This window comes from Ranitomeya variabilis, chromosome 3, assembly GCF_051348905.1.
Source record: "Ranitomeya variabilis isolate aRanVar5 chromosome 3, aRanVar5.hap1, whole genome shotgun sequence".
NCBI classification, from domain to species: domain Eukaryota; kingdom Metazoa; phylum Chordata; class Amphibia; order Anura; family Dendrobatidae; genus Ranitomeya; species Ranitomeya variabilis.
This window is the reverse complement of record NC_135234.1, coordinates 74,477,846-74,496,316: the sequence shown is the minus strand read 5'-3', so window position 1 is coordinate 74,496,316 and position 18,471 is coordinate 74,477,846. Positions and strand designations below refer to the sequence as shown.

The 18,471-nt window shown below is 41.8% G+C and overlaps 1 protein-coding gene across 1 annotated transcript in view; it reads left to right on the top strand.

Annotated features, from left to right (window-relative positions):
* The window catches only part of ACE2 (angiotensin converting enzyme 2), a 98,261-nt gene that overhangs the window by 78,293 nt on the left and 1,497 nt on the right, over positions 1-18,471 (top strand). The window contains exons 12-17 of the mRNA XM_077294183.1: positions 3,660-3,782; positions 3,866-4,044; positions 6,238-6,296; positions 12,452-12,552; positions 14,553-14,669; positions 14,938-15,132. Coding sequence (XP_077150298.1) covers positions 3,660-3,782; positions 3,866-4,044; positions 6,238-6,296; positions 12,452-12,552; positions 14,553-14,669; positions 14,938-15,132 — 774 coding nt within the window. The remainder of the gene's footprint in view (positions 1-3,659; positions 3,783-3,865; positions 4,045-6,237; positions 6,297-12,451; positions 12,553-14,552; positions 14,670-14,937; positions 15,133-18,471) is intronic.

Sequence of the window (18,471 nt, the reverse complement as noted above, 5' to 3'; positions counted from 1 at the left end):
CATCTTTCTCACAGGTACCAGATACAAATTTAGCCCTGGTTCTCGGGATAGGTGACATATCCCTCTCTCTGACTTTCCTAGCCATGGTGGATCTTCCTCACCTCTAGCAGTATATCTGGATTGCAAAACCACCTGCCCCATGTGGTCTGATTCCATCTTTTCCTGTAGTTTCACAAGCTGAGTGTGCCCCTTGCCCCAGATGTCCATCTCGAGGTTGCCCTTGGCCATTAGATGGAATCACACATAAGGGTATTTGCAGCAATCCACTGACCCGAATGTTACACTAACATTGTCCCTAGCAGCCAAAAGTCCTGCAGCGTACTCATTACTGCCCTTGCATTGACTCAACTTGTCACTTCCTGGACTTGCAACTAACACTCAGTCCCCTCTCCCAAACTGGGCTGGCTGTTAACCCTCAACTAACTCTATGCATGTTGTGTTACTAGGCAAACTTCACCTGCATTCTAGACATTAACATGTTGTGACCATTAGTTATTTCTGCAACCCACAGGGGAATTTACAATTGTTATAACAAGGAAACATATCAGGAACAAAAACATTATTCACATCCTACACCACAGTAGCATTGATGTCTTCAGGGAGAATACGGCATCTGGTCCGTCTCCTTACAAAACCATAAATCAGACTCTGTTCACATCTGCGTTGGAGTCTCCTCTTGCAGATTCCATCTTATTTGACAGGTAAAATAGAGCTGAATCGAATCTTCCATTAGAAATGGCAGCCAAAACCCAAATGTGGATGGGGCCTATAGCTTATAGGTGCTAATCTGGGTTGAAAGTTGAAGATACAGTATAACTCACGGAAGTCCCAAGATCTCACCTACATGGATTCTGTCAATTGCAGAATTTATGGGCTTGACCTACCCATGGTTATCAATTTTAGGTGTTTAGCATAACCCTGTCACATATGACATGGGAATCTGTATAGTAAATAACTCTTTGTATGGACAGTTGTGTGAAAAAGTGTTTTCCCCCTTCCTGATATCCTATTCTTTTGCATGGTTGTCACCCTTAAATGTTTCAGATCACCAAACAAATGCTAATTTTGGTCAAAGGTAACATAAGTAAACACAAAATGTAGTTTTTAAATGAAGGTCTTTATTATTAAGGGAAAAAGAAATCCAAACCTACAGGGCACTGTGTGAAAAAGTGATTGCCCCCTAAACCTAGTAACTGGTTTGGCCACCCTTAACAGTAACAACTGCAATCAAGCATTTGTGATAACTGGCAATGTGTCTTTTACAACGCTCTGGAGGAATTTTGGCCCACTCATCTTTGCAGAATTGTTGTAATTCAACTACATTGGAGGGATTCAGATCATAAACCGCTTTTTTAAGGCCATGCCACAGCATCTCAATCGGATTAAGGTCAGGACTTTGACTAGGCCACTCTAAAGTCTTAATTTAGTTTTTCTTAAGTAATTCAGAGGTGGACTTGCTGGTGTGTTTTGGACCATTGTCCTGCTGCATAACCGAAGTACACTTCACCTTAAGGTCCCGAACAGGTAGCCGTCATTATCCTTCAGCAGAATTCATGGTTCTATTTAGCACAGCAAGTTTTCCAAGTTCTGAAGCAGTAAAACAGCCCCAAGTCCATCATATTATCACCACCATATTTTATTGTTGGTATGATGTTCCTTTTCTGAAATTCTGTGTCACTTCTACGCCAGATGTATTGGGACATGCACCTTCCAAACAGTTCAACTTTTGTCTCGTCACTCCACAGAGTATTCTCCTCCTAAAAATCTTGGAGATCATCAAGATGTTTTCTGGCAAAACTAAGATGAGTCTTTATGTTCTTATTTCTCAGTAGTGGTTTTCATCTTGCAGGCCATTTTTGCCATCTCTTTCTTATGATGAAGTCATGAACACTGACCTTCTCTGAAGCAAGTGAGGCCTGCAATTCTGTGGATGTTGTTGTGGGGTCTTTTGTGACCTTGTGGATGAGTCGTCGCTGCACTATTGGGGTAATTTTGGTCAGCTGGCCACTCCTGGGAAGGTTCCCCACTGCTCCATGTTTTTGCCATTTGTGAGTAATGGCTCTCACTGTGGTTCACTGGAGTTCAAAAGGTTTATAAATGGCTTTATAACCTTTTCCAGACTGATAGACCTCAATTATTTTGTTTCTCATTTGTTCCAGAATTTCTTTGATGTCTAGCTTTTGAGGAGCTTTTGGTCTACTTCACTTTGGCAGACAGGTCCTATTTAAGTGATTTCTTGATTGAGAACAGGTGTGGCAGTAATCAGGCCTGGGTGTAGCAAGGGAATTTGAATTCTACTTCCCAAAGAAGTGATAAACCACAGTTAATTTATGCTTTAAGGGAAGGAGAGGGGCAATAATTTTTTCATATGGGGCCCTGTAGGTTTGGATTTCTTATTTCTGTAGTAATAATAAACACCTTCAATTAAAAACTGAATTTTGTGTTTACTTGTGCTATCTTTGTCTAATATTGAAACTTGCTTGGTGATCTGAAATTTTTAAGGCTATGTGCGCACGTTGCAGATTTGCTTGTGGAAATTTCTGTGTGGTTTCTGCATCTCTTGGCAGAAAACGCAGTGGAAATTTGATGCGTGTTTGATGCGGATTTGATGCGGAGTTGATGCGCATAAATAAAGAGACACACACATAATTAAATAAAGACACACACACAGTCACCAGCCTATGTAACAAAACAGCAATTGTTATTAGGCTTTGTCCCCTATGTCTGTATATACTTTACAGAAAGTGTTTCCTTATACACGTTCCTGGGCAAACTATGACAACTGCTCCTAGATGTGTGTATATGCAGCCTAGTTTTAGTTGTTGCCTGCCAGAAAACACACTACTCCATCCTCTTATCATAGTTGAGCATGCTGCTGAAATTTGGGAATTGGGTTGGGTGCCTCCACTCCAGACAATAGCTATATTTCCAGTTCTTGCCCCATGTAACACTTTATTGGCCATGGTTCTTGAGAACACTGTTTCTCACAGCCCAACTAAAGTCCAAAAAGATGGATAGCACTTGCTTGTAACATTTTAATAAATCTGGAGATTTGAACCTCACTATTTTCACATGATTGACTGGTTTTAAAGGTAAGGATGATGTAGGACAATCTCCCGACTTTCATCCCTATTTGGCTTTCTTCCCAAAAGTCAAACATACTAGTAATCGAGATATAGGAGATTATATGTGATAAGTTGCTAGGATATGAACAATAAAACCCTCACTGACGGGACGCAACCAATGTCACGAGCAGGACTTTGCCGTGCCTCATTTGATTTGGGTAATGGTCACGTGGACACACCACCACTCCATTTTTTTTTTATGGGACTAGTGGTGATAGCGGAGTACAACGCTCATCTATCTCCATCCATCCAATTCATGGCACAATGAGGACATGCTCAACTTCCATGCCATTTAAAGAGGTGAATTCAGAGGCCAATTCTCAGGATTGGGTAGCGGTCCAGCAGTAGGATCTTCAGTGATAGGACACTTATCTCCTGTCCTGTGGAATGTGATACGTTCTTATGGTTGGCCAACCCCTTTAAGTAGAGTAAAAGGGCAGGGATAGAAGATGCAAGCGGACTTGACCTTTTCCAGCTCAGTATTGATCACAGTATCTTAATCTATAGTGTGATTTCCCATTTCTTGTCCTGCAGATATTACACCCGGACTATTTACCAATTCCAGTTCCAGGATGCACTTTGTAAGGCCGCCAATCATGCAGGTCCCCTTCACACGTGTGACATTACAAACTCTACAGCGGCAGGGCAGAATTTGCGGTAAAGTGACATACAGTACGCTGAAAAACTGTTGTTATTTTCTGAGAATTTGTTCGTGTAATCACCAGCAATGTTCTTCACAGGTCAATGCTGGAACTGGGAAACTCGAGCCCTTGGACTAAAGCTCTGGAGAGTATTACAGGGGGGACGAAGATGGACGCTCAGCCACTGCTCAACTATTTTCAGCCATTGTATGAATGGTTGCAAAAAAATAATAACGATAATAATATTAAATCTGGCTGGAGCACAGCGTGGGACCCATGTAAATTCATTTTATTTCTTATTTGTTATTCATTTCATCTTCTACTTTGAGTTCAGAACTAAACAAACTCTATGTTGCAGTGCGGCAGTTGTGAATGTAATCTGCTATATTTCTTGTAAAGTGATGACTTCACCAGCAACATGAGATTTTACTTTTGATCAGCCCATCATTGTAGATAACCTGCAGATAAAAAGGATTGTGTAGTCAGGAAATGATATGCGGATTAATAAGCATTTTATGCTAAATGTAATGTATTAAAAACAAAATGTAATAATGTTTTTTATTTTTCACATCGCTATCATGGGCAGCACGGTGGGTCAGTGGTTATTCCGCAGTTGCTTTGCAGCACTTTGCAGCGCTGGGGTCCTGGGTTGATATCTTGTATGTTCTCCCTATATTTGCATGGGTTTCTTCCTGGTTCTCTGGTAGCATAATTAGATTGTGAGCCCCTATGGGAACAATGATGATAATTTCTGTAAATCGCTGTGAATTAATAGCGCTATTTAATCTGGGCAAAAGTAATTGTGAAGGGCAGGGAGGAGATGAGCTGTGACATCACATAGTAAATACCATGCTTTCTATTGTATACAGAGGTGTTATTTTTCATTGTATTCCTGTCTGTGTTGATAATGAGACTTCTGAAAGTCTGTTGTACAGAACAGGAAATGTGAGTCTAATATTAGGCTTAGTGTCCAGTGGGAACAATTGCAAAAAAAAGTATATGCAGTTATGCCTGAAAGTGTTGGCACCCTTGAAATTGTTCCAGAAAACGAAGTATTTTTCCCAAAACATTATTGCAATTATATATATTTTGCTGTGCACATGTTTATTTCATCTGTGTGTATTGTAACAACGCAAAAAAAAACAGATAATAAGACAAATTGGACATAACTTCACACAAAACCCCCAAAATGGGCCGATCAAAATTGTCACCTTTCTAAAAGTGTGGATAGACAACTTTGTTTCAAGCATGTGATGCTTGTTCAAACTCACCTGTGGCAAAGAACTGGAGTGAGCTGTATCAAAATCACACCTGAAACCAGATAAAAAGAAGAGAAGTTGACTCAATATTTGTATTGTTTGCCTGTGTATGCCACACTAAGCATGGAGAACAGAAAGAGGTGTAAAGAACTGTCTGAGGACTTGAGATCCAAAATTGTTTAAAAATATCAACAATTTCAAAGTTACAAGTCCATCTCCAGATATCTTGATGTTCCTTTGTCCACGATGTGCAACAAAAGCAAGAATTTTATCACCCATGGCACTGTAGCTGACCTCCCTGGACGTGGACGGCAGAGAAAAATTGATGTCAGAGCAAACTATCCATACACATTTGAATTAAATTAAATTATGTGGCAGGAGACCCAAGAGGACCTCACTGCTGACACAGAGAGACATAAAAAAGCTAGACTGCAGTTTCCCAAATGTACGTGAGTAAGCCAAAATCCTTCTGCGAAAGTGTATGATAGACAAATGAGACCCAAGATAAAGCTTTTTGGTAAAACACATCATTCTACTGTTTACGGAAAATGGAATGAGACCTACAAAGAAAAGAACACAGTACCTACAGTCAAATATGGTGGAGGTTGAAAGATGTTTCCGGGTTGTTTTGCTGTCTTTGGCACTGGTTTTCATGACTGTGTGCTTGTTAATGGTTATAGGAAGCGATTGATTGCAGTTTTTTATTCCATAGGGTGTGCGACCAAATATTAAGTCGAGGATGCCAACAATTTTGATTGGCCCATTTTTGGAGTTCCAATACACACAAAGGAAATAAGCACATCTATAATAAAACATATGTAGTTGCAATAATTTTCTGAGACAAATACTTCATTTTCTGGAACAATTTAAAGGGTGTCAACACTTTCAGCCAGGACTGTATATATTATTAATTTTATTTTTATACTGATAATGATATGGTAAATCGCACACAATGCAATAGTGGCTGCAGAGAGGAATAAAATGCTTTTGTTTGTTTTTAATTTTGCCTCTTCGTTGCGCAGATATTATCAATGCCTGTTTTTAGACAATCCCTGAATGTGTTGCGGTTGTCGAACAGTCACGAAACATGCAGCCGCGTGGACTCGAATATATTATTATTATTATGACAGATTTAATTTAAGAACACATTTATCATCATGGTAATTAAATTAAAACTGTTCATAAAATCTTTTTCTACTTTTCAATTTTTAGACTCAGACAATTCAATCAAAGTGAGGATCAGTCTGAAAGCAGGGCTGGGAGATAAAGCGGTAAGACGAAAATAAGAACATGATCTGGGATGTTTTTATGTACGAATGTGTAATGTCCTGAGCTGGTGATTTAGATATGAAATTAATATAGAAAAATTCTGCTTCATTTAACTTACAGTAAAAGATCTCCCATAGTGATTTATTACTATTGAAGTATAATGGAGATGTGGCATTTGGTTGCATGAATTGATACACAAATGTACACAAATAAAAATGGGCAAAACATTATTTTTTGAGGTTGGAAGAACAAAAATACAATAATGCCCTAAAAATGCATGCAAACCAATCTAAGGGCATATTCACATGCAGCACTTTTGCAGCGTTTATTGCTGAATATTTACTGCAAATTAAAAGCTGCATGTTATAGTATCAGCAAAAGCTATTGGATTTCAGAAATCTCCTGCACGCACTTGTTATTTTTAAATGACTGAGGCCGGGGTCACACATGCGAGTTTTACGGACGTAAGAGCGCAGAAACTACGTCCGTAAAACTCGCATAACATACGGCACAATTATTCTCAATGGGGCTGCTCCTATTAGCCGTATATTACGGTTCAGTATTATACGGCTTTCTACGGCCGTACAAAATCACAGCATGCTGCGTTTGTCAGCGTATTGCGCAAAAAAAATCGCCAATGAAAGTCTATGGGGGCGAGAAAAATACGTATTCCACACGGACCAGCAGTGTGACTTGCGAGAAATACGCAGCGGTGTTAGTGAAAAGTCGGTAATTCAATTGCCGGCTTTTCATTTCTCCTGCACAAACCCGATAGGATATGAGACATGGTTTACATACAGTAAACCATCTCATATCCCCTTTTTTTTTGCATATTCCACACTACTAATGTTAGTAGTGTGTATGTGCAAAATTTCAGCGCTGTAGCTGCTGAAATAAAGGGTTAAATGGCGGAAAAAATTGGCGTGGGCTCCCGCGCAATTTTCTCCGCCAGAATGGTAAAGCCAGTGACTGAGGGCAGATATTAATAGCCAGGAGAGGGTCCATGGTTATTGCCCCCCCCCCCGTGGCTAAAAACATCTGCCCCCAGCCACCCCAGAAAAGGCACATCTGGAAGATGCGCCTATTCTGGCACTTGGCCACTCTCTTCCCACTCCCTGTAGCGGTGCGATATGGGGTAATGAAGGGTTAATGCCACCTTGCTATTGTAAGGTGACATTAAGCCAGATTAATAATGGAGAGGCGTCAATTATGACACCTATCCATTATTAATCCAATTGTTTGAAAGGGTTAAAAAACACACACACACATGATTTAAAAGTATTTTAATGAAATAAACACAGCGGTTGTTGTAATAATTTATTGCTCTCTCAATCCATTTCCAGGCCCTCGCTTGGCAAAATAATAAACGCACAAGATACATACCTTCTGATGTCCGATCACTTCCCATGATGTAATCCATCTGAAGGGGTTAACTAATGTTACAGGCAGGAGCCCTGCTAATGCAGCTGTGCTCGTGCTTGTAATTCCCCGGCGAATGAATGAAATGTAGGTCATTGACCTACATTTCCTTCAGTCGCGGTGATGCACCCCCTGGTGGATGTCCTCATATGACCTGGAGCGTGGGAAAAAGTTCCCAGGCTGCAGTTCATGAGAACATCCAGCAGGGGCGCATCACCGCGACTCAATGTAAGTATAGATCACTGCTTTCCTTTCAGCACCCGGGGATTACAGACACTAGCGAGTGGTTTATCGCAGCTCGTGCCTGTAATATTAGTTAACCCCTTCAGATGGATTACTTCGTGGGACGTGACGTTTCAGCAGAAGGTATGTATCTTGTGCGTTTATTATTTTGCCAAGCGAGGGCCTGGAAATGAATAGAGAGAGCAATAAATTATTACAACAACCGCTGTGTTTATTTCATTAAAATACTTTTAAATCATGTGTGTGTGTGTGTTTTTTAACCCTTTCAAACAATTGGATTAATAATGGATAGGTGTCATAATTGACGCCTCTCCATTATTAATCTGGCTTAATGTCACCTTACAATAGCAAGGTGGCATTAACCCTTCATTACCCCATATCCCACCGCTACAGGGAGTGGGAAGAGAGTGGCCAAGTGCCAGAATAGGCGCATCTTCCAGATGTGCCTTTTCTGGGGTGGCTGGGGGCAGATGTTTTTAGCCACGGGGGGGCCAATAACCATGGACCCTCTCCTGGCTATTAATATCTGCCCTCACTCACTGGCTTTACCATTCTGGCGGAGAAAATTGCGCGGGAGCCCACGCCAATTTTTTCCGCCATTTAACCCTTTATTTCAGCAGCTACAGCGCTGAAATTTTGCACATACACACTACTAACATTAGTAGTGTGGAATATGCAAAAAAAAGGGGATATGAGATGGTTTACTGTATGAAAACCATGTGTCATATCCTGTCGGGTTTGTGCAGGAGAAATGAAAAGCCGGCAATTGAATTACCGGCTTTTCACAGATATCGCGCTGAATGAAATCTAAATACAGAATATATATATATATATGTGTCTCAATGACATATATATATATATATACTGTATATATGTTTTCCCGAACATTTGAGCACATAAATCCATTAGATGTCGGTTTTGCAAGCCTGCGCGAAAATCTCGCAGTACGGATGTCATACGGATTACATACGGAGGATGCCATGCGCAAAATACGCTGACACACCCTGACTACGGATCAATATTTTGGGAACATTTCTCTGTATTACGGCCGTAGTACGGACGTATAATACATGGCGTATTGTCTTACGCCAAGTGTGACCCCAGCCTGAATTTGAGAACTACAGCATTTTTGAAGGCTGTAACATGTCAATTCTTTCAGTGTTTTTACAGGATTTTTTCACCCATGGACATCAATCAGAAAGTGAAAAAATGCTGCAAAAAATGCAACAAACATTTTCACGGTTTTGAAACAGTTTTGGTGAATAAAACTAACTTGTATTGCAGACAAAGCACACATGTAATCGGTACCTAAAAAAAAAAACAAGTAAAAAACACAGCACAAACGCCACAAAAAACCTGTGAAAATGCTGCAAAACGGACATTTTGAACGCAGCATTGTTACTGCTAATAGAACAGGTTTTGACTTCAGAAAAAAATGCAGCAAAATCGCTGTGTGTGAACATAGCCTAAAAGGTGACTCTACAACAATAAATGCAGTACAAACGTTTTAGGGTTGACCCTAAAATATAACAATTTGATCTCCATGTTGTGAAATAAATATCAGAAACTCTGATCATCGGTCATCGGTCGGTACCCAAACTGACCCATAAAGTCTTGTGTCTTAGCCAAGCACAGATGAAAGGTGATTGTCAGATGAGCCGACATTATAATGCTCGTTCCCAATAATTGCCCTGAAGATGCCAGAAATCACCCAAAATACAAGAAAAATGCTCCTTATCAAACTGTTGCATTGTTTATCTGGGCATAAAAATTGTGGTAGCAGCACATCGTCCCATATGTGCTGCCAGTAACATGATGCTGCATGGACACTGAAAAACTACTAATAACAGTACTGTCCAATGAGTATTTGTTGGCCTGTGTGGTCCCTTAAGAACCACCTATGAACATGTAAATACCGTAGTTAGTCTAAAACTTCATCTAGATGGACTGTAACATTTTCCCATAGTCTCAAGATAGGTGTTTATTCTATTACTTACCCCAGACATAGACTTTTCTCTTATCACTGTTGAATACTGGACAATATGTATTTGTAATTTTGTGCAACCATTAAAATAATATATATATATATATACCGTATATACTCGAGTATAAGCCGACCCGAGTATAAGCCGACCCCCCTAATTTTGCCACAAAAAACTGGGAAAACTTATTGACTCGAGTATAAGCCTAGGGTGGAAAATGCAACAGCTACCGGTGAATTTCAAAAATAAAAATAGATGCTCCATACTGTTCATTATGGCCCCATAGCTGTGCCATATAGTTCTCTGCACCATTATTGCCCCATAGCTGTGCCATATAGTGCTCTGCACCATTATTGCCCCATAGCTGTGCCATACAGTGCTCTGCACCATTACTGCCCCATAGCTGTGCCATATAGTGCTCTGCACCATTATTGCCCCATAGCTGTGCCATACAGTGCTCTGCACCATTACTGCTCCATAGCTGTGCCATATAGTGCTCTGCACCATTACTGCCCCATAGCTGTGCCATATAGTGCTCTGCACCATTATTGCCCCATAGCTGTGCCATATAGTGCTCTGCACCATTATTGCCCCATAGCTGTGCCATACAGTGCTCTGCACCATTATTGCCCCATAGCTGTGCCATACAGTGCTCTGCACCATTATTGCCCCATAGCTGTGCCATACAGTGCTCTGCACCATTACTGCTCCATAGCTGTGCCATATAGTGCTCTGCACCATTACTGCTCCATAGCTGTGCCATATAGTGCTCTGCACCATTATTGCCCCATAGCTGTGCCATATAGTGCTCTGCACCATTACTGCCCCATAGCTGTGCCATATAGTGCTCTGCACCATTATTGCCCCATAGCTGTGCCATATAGTGCTCTGCACCATTATTGCCCCATAGCTGTGCCATACAGTGCTCTGCACCATTATTGCCCCATAGCTGTGCCATATAGTGCTCTGCACCATTATTGCCCCATAGCTGTGCCATACAGTGCTCTGCACCATTACTGCCCCATAGCTGTGCCATATAGTGCTCTGCACCATTACTGCCCCATAGCTGTGCCATATAGTGCTCTGCACCATTACTGCCCCATAGCTGTGCCATATAGTGCTCTGCACCATTACTGCCCCATAGCTGTGCCATATAGTGCTCTGCACCATTACTGCCCCATAGCTGTGCCATACAGTGCTCTGCACCATTGCCCCATAGCTCTGCCATATAGTGCTCTGCACCGTCCATTATTGCCCCATAGCTGTGCCATATAGTGCTCTGCACCGTTGCCCCATAGCTGTGCCATATAGTGCTCTGCACCGTTGCCCCATAGCTCTGCCATATAGTGCTCTGCACCGTCCATTATTGCCCCATAGCTGTGCTGCTGCTGCTGCAATAAAAATAATAAAACACATACTCACCTGTCTTGCTTGCAGCTTCTCGGCGCCATCTTCCCGGCGTCTCCCTGCACTGACTGATCAGGCAGAGGGCGGCGCGCACACTATATGCGTCATCGCGCCCTCTGCCTGCACAGTCAGTGCGGAGAGAGAGACGCCGGGAAGATGGAGACAGCGCCCGGCCTGTGGAACCAGGACAGGTGAATATGACATACTTACCTGCTCCCGGCGTCCCGCTCCTTCCCCCTGCCTGTGTTCGGTGCCGCAGCCTCTTCCTCTGTCAGCGGTCACCGGCACCGCTGATTAGAGAAATGAATTATGCGGCTCCGCCCCTATGGGAGGTGGAGCAGCCTATTCATTTCTCTAATGAGCGGTCCCACGTGACCGCTCAGGGGAAGAGGCTGCTGCACCCGGAGACCGTGGGACGGGCAGGGGGAGCGACAGGAACGCCGGGACTAGGTAAGTATGCCTCAGCGCCCTCTCCCCCTCACCCGCCGACCCTGCCACAGACCGTGACTCGAGTATAAGCCGAGGGGGCACTTTCAGCCCAAAAATTTGGGCTGAAAATCTCGGCTTATACTCGAGTATATACGGTATATACCTGATTCCAAATTAGTGTCCTAGTGACTCTCCAGCACCTCAATGTTGGGCCCCGATCTACTATAAGGGCTGCTAACCATCCAAGAATTCCTGGTTGGTCAGTAAAAATAGGACTCTTTTTCCCCCCTGAAGACAGAGTATAATTTTATAGTTCACTGTGAATGTAGCTTATGTCTTTATTTCAGTATTGGGGGGCTGTAGACGTGTATCACTTGAATTCTTAATGATTTATTTTGGCCTTTCAATGTGTCCACAAAAAATATTGACACAATAAGCTTATAATATATATAAGCTGTCCAGAAAATTTTTTAAAAAGTTAGTCGGCAACCCTACCCACTATGTGATAGTTATAATAATCTTCTGAGGCACAGAGGTATTTGGGATTTCCTTAGGTAGAAGGACCTAGATGTCACTGTGACCTCTGCATTCCTTTTGGCTACACCCATACTTTTTGGTGTTTTGTAAAAAAATAATATTTTTTTCCCATTTTAAGTGATTTTTTTTTACTTCAACAGTACCCTTGGGACAGCAGTGAGCTAAGCTTGTTCAGGTCGACAATTGCTTATGCCATGTCAAAGTACTATAATTCAAAGAAAAGACAGGTGGCAGAATTTTCGTAAGTATATTTCATCTCTTCATCTAACTCCTTGTATCCTGTGTACAGTATATATTGGTAATACAGTGCTCAAAGGGAAAAAGTCAAAATTCAATGGTCCATTCAGTAAAACTTCTTTCAGATCTGGTTCAATTCTACAGAGCCTTCTCTCATTTGGATATTATTGTGGAACCTAAATGAATTCTAATTACCATTAAACTATCTATATTTGGATTACTCACATTCTTTACTTTAACCTCTGACCCCTAAAGACTGCTTTCACCTTCCTGTCAGTAATGAGTCTGGAATGCTTCTTCCAATCCCAACGATTTGGAGACTGTTCTTTTGTGATACATTGTACTTTACGTTAGAAGTTAATTTAAGCTATTATTATTATTATTACTATTATAGCGCCATTTATTCCATGGCGCTTTACATGTGAGGAGGGGTATACATAATAAAAACAAATACAATAATCTTTAACAATACAAGTCACAACTGGTACAGGAGAAGGGCTCACAATCTACAAGATTGATAACATTTGCGCTTATTCCTGAAAGTATTGGAAAGTTGGGAAAAATTTTGTAAAATTTGCAGTTTTCAAACTTAAAATTTTTATGCCTTTATAACAAATTACCAGACAAAATAGTTTTGAAATAACATTGTCCGTATGTCTACTTGACATCAGAATAATTTTTGAAATGTCTTTTATTTTGTTAGGATGTTAGAAGGGTTAAAAGTTTAGCAACAATTTTCATTTTTATCAACAAAAGGGAAAAAAATCAATACTTTTACACACCTATTCAGTTTTGAATGACTTTGAGTGGTCTAGATGTCAGGAAAATCCAAAGTGTACAGGAGAAAAATATGTAAAAGGACAAGGTTAAGTTCATACGTCATCTATGTGCTATTAACGGGAGAATGTCAAGTGAAAAAACGCTATTAACCGGCAGACATGGGGCTAATCTGCATGTTGATAGTGTTTTGACCATGCTCGGCGCCGGCATTTAAAGCCCCACTGCCGGGAAAAAATGAACTTCCAGGAGCATCCTTGTTTCAGTCATAGGGGGTGGCGCCAGCATTGGTTCATTCACCGCTTAGTGTATAGAGTGTGGCGGCTGTAACCGCATCCCCAGCACTGACTAACAACAGCTTAGCATTAAAGCCCGCTGTCAGTCAGCGCTGGGTGCGCGGTTACAGACGCTGCTCTCTATGCACAAAGTGGTGACTGAACCCGCACCGACACCAACCTTGTGTCTGGGACACTGACGGTAGGAAGAAAGTAAATTTTCTCCCAGCATCGGGGTCTAAGTGCCGGTGATGTGCAGATTCGGAATGACATTAACCTCATATCTGCAGGTTAATAGCATTTTTTTAATATGACAGGTTCTATTTAAAACAGACAGCACACTGATCTGTAGAGTTTAATCAAGCAATTACAATTTTTGTTTTTTCTAAACAGATTTTTATGTCTGTTTCATAAGTTTCACGGTGTTGGTATGGACCCAATTTCTAGATTGTTCATGGGACTCCATCAAAAACGAATGACAAACATTTTTCACTTGTTTTGAAAAGACTCTTTGCTAAGTGTCAATTGTTAAAAATAAAGTCAGAAAATTTTACCTCCTTCAGTTTTTAAACACAAGTGAGAATAAATGAGATGTAAATTTGTTTGACACACGGAAGAAAAATGATCAACTTTTCATGGATGTAATTCCAGACTCCACACAAATTTACTGAACCCCTTTACAGGACCATCGGGATCTTTGATGCTAAAAGTCTAGTTCAGCAGAACTCTAGAGATTTACTTTCCTTGTACTGTGCACTGCTATCAGCCCTTATTCTTTGATTGGACTTATGTAAGTTCTGTAGGGTAAGCACGCTAATGTCAATCATGATTCAATTAATATTGTATTACGGAAAAGCTTCTAGGTTATGCCATTAGGAAATAGGATTGTGATTCTAAAATGTCACCGTAAAATTATAATTAGATTTAATACTTTATTTTTTTTTTTTTATAGAGATGAAGATGTCCATATTTTCAACGAGACTGAAAGAATATCCTTCTATTTCTATGTTACGATGCCTCAAGAAATTGGAAACATAATACCGAAATCTGAAGTGGAAGATGCTGTTCGGTAAAGGATATTTTTTAATTGCTTTTAGGATTGGATTAATGATGTTTAGGTCCTCCATCCCCCTTCAAGGACAATCCCCACGTGACCATTAGTGTGAGTGGTGGAAGCTTTCTAGTCTTGCAAAGCAGTTGAGGCGCCAGGTCTACCTTTTAATGGACCCAGTTGAGGCGCCAGGTCATGTGTCTCATATGTCTACCTTTTAATTGACCCAGGTTTGTTTAAAAGGAACATATTTATATAACCTACTAATAATGTACTTTATGAACAGGTTTTCAAAAGGAAGAATCAATAGTGCTTTCCTACTCGATGAAGACTCCTTGGAATTTCTGGGTATTCCACCAACATTATCATCCCCCAATGATGGGTCTTTCTCAGTGTGGCTAGTGGTTTTCGGTGTTGTGGCTGGTGTGCTAGTTATTGCTCTGACTGTTCTACTTGTGCTTGGCCAAAGGGACAGGAAAAAGTAAGTTATAAATATCATATTAGCGCATTATATCTAGTGGAATTAATTAACAATATGCCCTACATAGTGTAAAATTACATTTCTTGTCTTGAATTACCATTAAGTGTTCTGTGCTGTTTATCAGCTTTATTCACATGCACGCTGCATGCCATACAACTGAATATAGGTGGAGAAGAGACAGAGTTAAATTACTGGAGTCCTTTACTTCCTCCCTGCTGAGAGATACAGTTAAAATAACTTGAATATCCTACTCTAGTATTGCAAAACTGGCACTGATTTAAGTGAGCAGTCCCAAAAGTAGAGGTTTTATGTAATGTGAGCCTGTGGGCTTGGAGACACAGTGACCATGACGGAAAGGCAACTCAAATACAAGTTTAAAGAGATTGTTGAGACTTGGGGTACAAGTCTGCAGTCACTCCATGTGATTCCAGACTTGTAATTCCTCACAGTGCACACTGTCAGAATTCTCTGATGCTGGGAGCAGGCGAGTGCATGGCCACAAGTCTGTGATTTGTGTACATGCGGTTATGAGCCGACTAGATGTGTGCCACCTTGCTCAATACAATTGGATTGAGCGAGGCCGGATATAGCTAGCTGGAATGTTGCCGGAAGTATGCAAATCGCATACTTGCGGTCAAACGACCTCAGCTCCCGGTGTCGGCACCTGAGATTCCTGACAATGCGCAGTTTGTGCCCTGTGAAGATTCACAGGTCTTCGGTCATATAAAGTGACTGAACACTTGTACCCCAAGGCTGGATATCCTTTTTAACAGGCAATGAAGGCAACTTCCTGTTGTGAATTAGAAAGTAAGAGAGGCTTATAGCCAGTGATGTGACTGAAGTTCTATTGGCCCAAGTGCAAAATTTGTACTACAATGTTGATACAATCTATTGGCCCCTTAACAAGGTCCTACATCTGGCCCCTATCCTGTAATAATATCCTATATCCTGTAGTCATGTCCCTTACCCTACAATAATGTCCTATCATGGAACCTATCCTGTAATAATGTCCCCCATCCTATAATAATGTCATTCATCCTGGGCTCCATCCTGTAATAATATCCTTCATCCTGTTTTAATGTTTCCCATTCTCCAATTATATCCCCAATACTGGACCCAATCTTGTAATAATATTCTTTGTCCTGTTATGATGTCTCCCATCTTTTAATAATGCCCTCCATCTTGGCACCTATCCTGTAATGTCTCCCATCCTGGCACCTATCCTGTAATAATGCCCCCATCCTGGCACCTATCCTGTAATAATGTCCCCCATCCTGGAGCCTATCCTGTAATAATGTCTCCCATCCTGGCACCTATCCTGTAATAATGTCCCCCATCCTGGAGCCTATCCTGTAATAATGTCTCCCATCCTGGCACCTATCCTGTAATAATGCCCCCATCCTGGCACCTATCCTGTAATAATGTCCCCCATCCTGGCACCTATCCTGTAATAATGTCCCCCATCTTGGCACCTATCCTGTAATAATGTCCCCCATCCTGGCACCTATCCTGTAATAATGTCCCCCATCCTGGCACCTATCCTGTAATAATGTCCCCCATCCTGGCACCTATCCTGTAATAATGTCCCCCATCCTGGCACCTATCCTGTAATAATGTCCCCCATCCTGGCACCTATCCTGTAATAATGTCCCCCATCCTGGCACCTATCCTGTAATAATGTCCCCCATCCTGGAACCTATCCTGTAATAATGTCTCCCATCCTGGAACCTATCCTGTAATAATGTCCCCCATCCTGGAACCTATCCTGTAATAATGTCCCCCATCCTGGCATCTATCCTGTAATAATGTCCCCCATCCTGGAACCTATCCTGTAATAATGTCTCCCATCCTGGCACCTATCCTGTAATAATGTCCCCCATCCTGAAACCTATCCTGTAATAATGTCTCCCATCCTGGAACCTATCCTGTAATAATGTCCCCCATCCTGGCACCTATCCTGTAATAATGTCCCCCATCCTGGAACCTATCCTGTAATAATGTCCCCCATCCTGGCATCTATCCTGTAATAATGTCCCCCATCCTGGAACCTATCCTGTAATAATGTCCCCCATCCTGGCACCTATCCTGTAATAATGTCCCCCATCCTGGAACCTATCCTGTAATAATGTCCCCCATCCTGGAACCTATCCTGTAATAATGTCTCCCATCCTATAATAATGTCATTCATCCTGGGCTCCATCCTGTAATAATATCCTTCATCCTGTTTTAATGTTTCCCATTCTCCAATTATGTCCCCAATACTGGACCCAATCTTGTAATAATATTCTTTGTCCTGTTATGATGTCTCCCATCTTTTAATAATGCCCTCCATCTTGGCACCTATCCTGTAATGTCTCCCATCCTGGCACCTATCCTGTAATAATGCCCCCATCCTGGCACCTATCCTGTAATAATGTCCCCCATCCTGGAGCCTATCCTGTAATAATGTCTCCCATCCTGGCACCTATCCTGTAATAATGCCCCCATCCTGGCACCTATCCTGTAATAATGTCCCCCATCCTGGCACCTATCCTGTAATAATGTCCCCCATCTTGGCACCTATCCTGTAATAATGTCCCCCATCCTGGCACCTATCCTGTAATAATGTCCCCCATCCTGGCACCTATCCTGTAATAATGTCCCCCATCCTGGCACCTATCCTGTAATAATGTCCCCCATCCTGGCACCTATCCTGTAATAATGTCCCCCATCCTGGCACCTATCCTGTAATAATGTCCCCCATCCTGGCACCTATCCTGTAATAATGTCCCCCATCCTGGAACCTATCCTGTAATAATGTCTCCCATCCTGGAACCTATCCTGTAATAATGTCCCCCATCCTGGAACCTATCCTGTAATAATGTCCCCCATCCTGGCATCTATCCTGTAATAATGTCCCCCATCCTGGAACCTATCCTGTAATAATGTCCCCCATCCTGGCACCTATCCTGTAATAATGTCCCCCATCCTGGAACCTATCCTGTAATAATGTCTCCCATCCTGGCACCTATCCTGTAATAATGCCCCCATCCTGGCACCTATCCTGTAATAATGTCCCCCATCCTGGCACCTATCCTGTAATAATGTCCCCCATCTTGGCACCTATCCTGTAATAATGTCCCCCATCCTGGCACCTATCCTGTAATAATGTCCCCCATCCTGGCACCTATCCTGTAATAATGTCCCCCATCCTGGCACCTATCCTGTAATAATGTCCCCCATCCTGGCACCTATCCTGTAATAATGTCCCCCATCCTGGCACCTATCCTGTAATAATGTCCCCCATCCTGGCACCTATCCTGTAATAATGTCCCCCATCCTGGAACCTATCCTGTAATA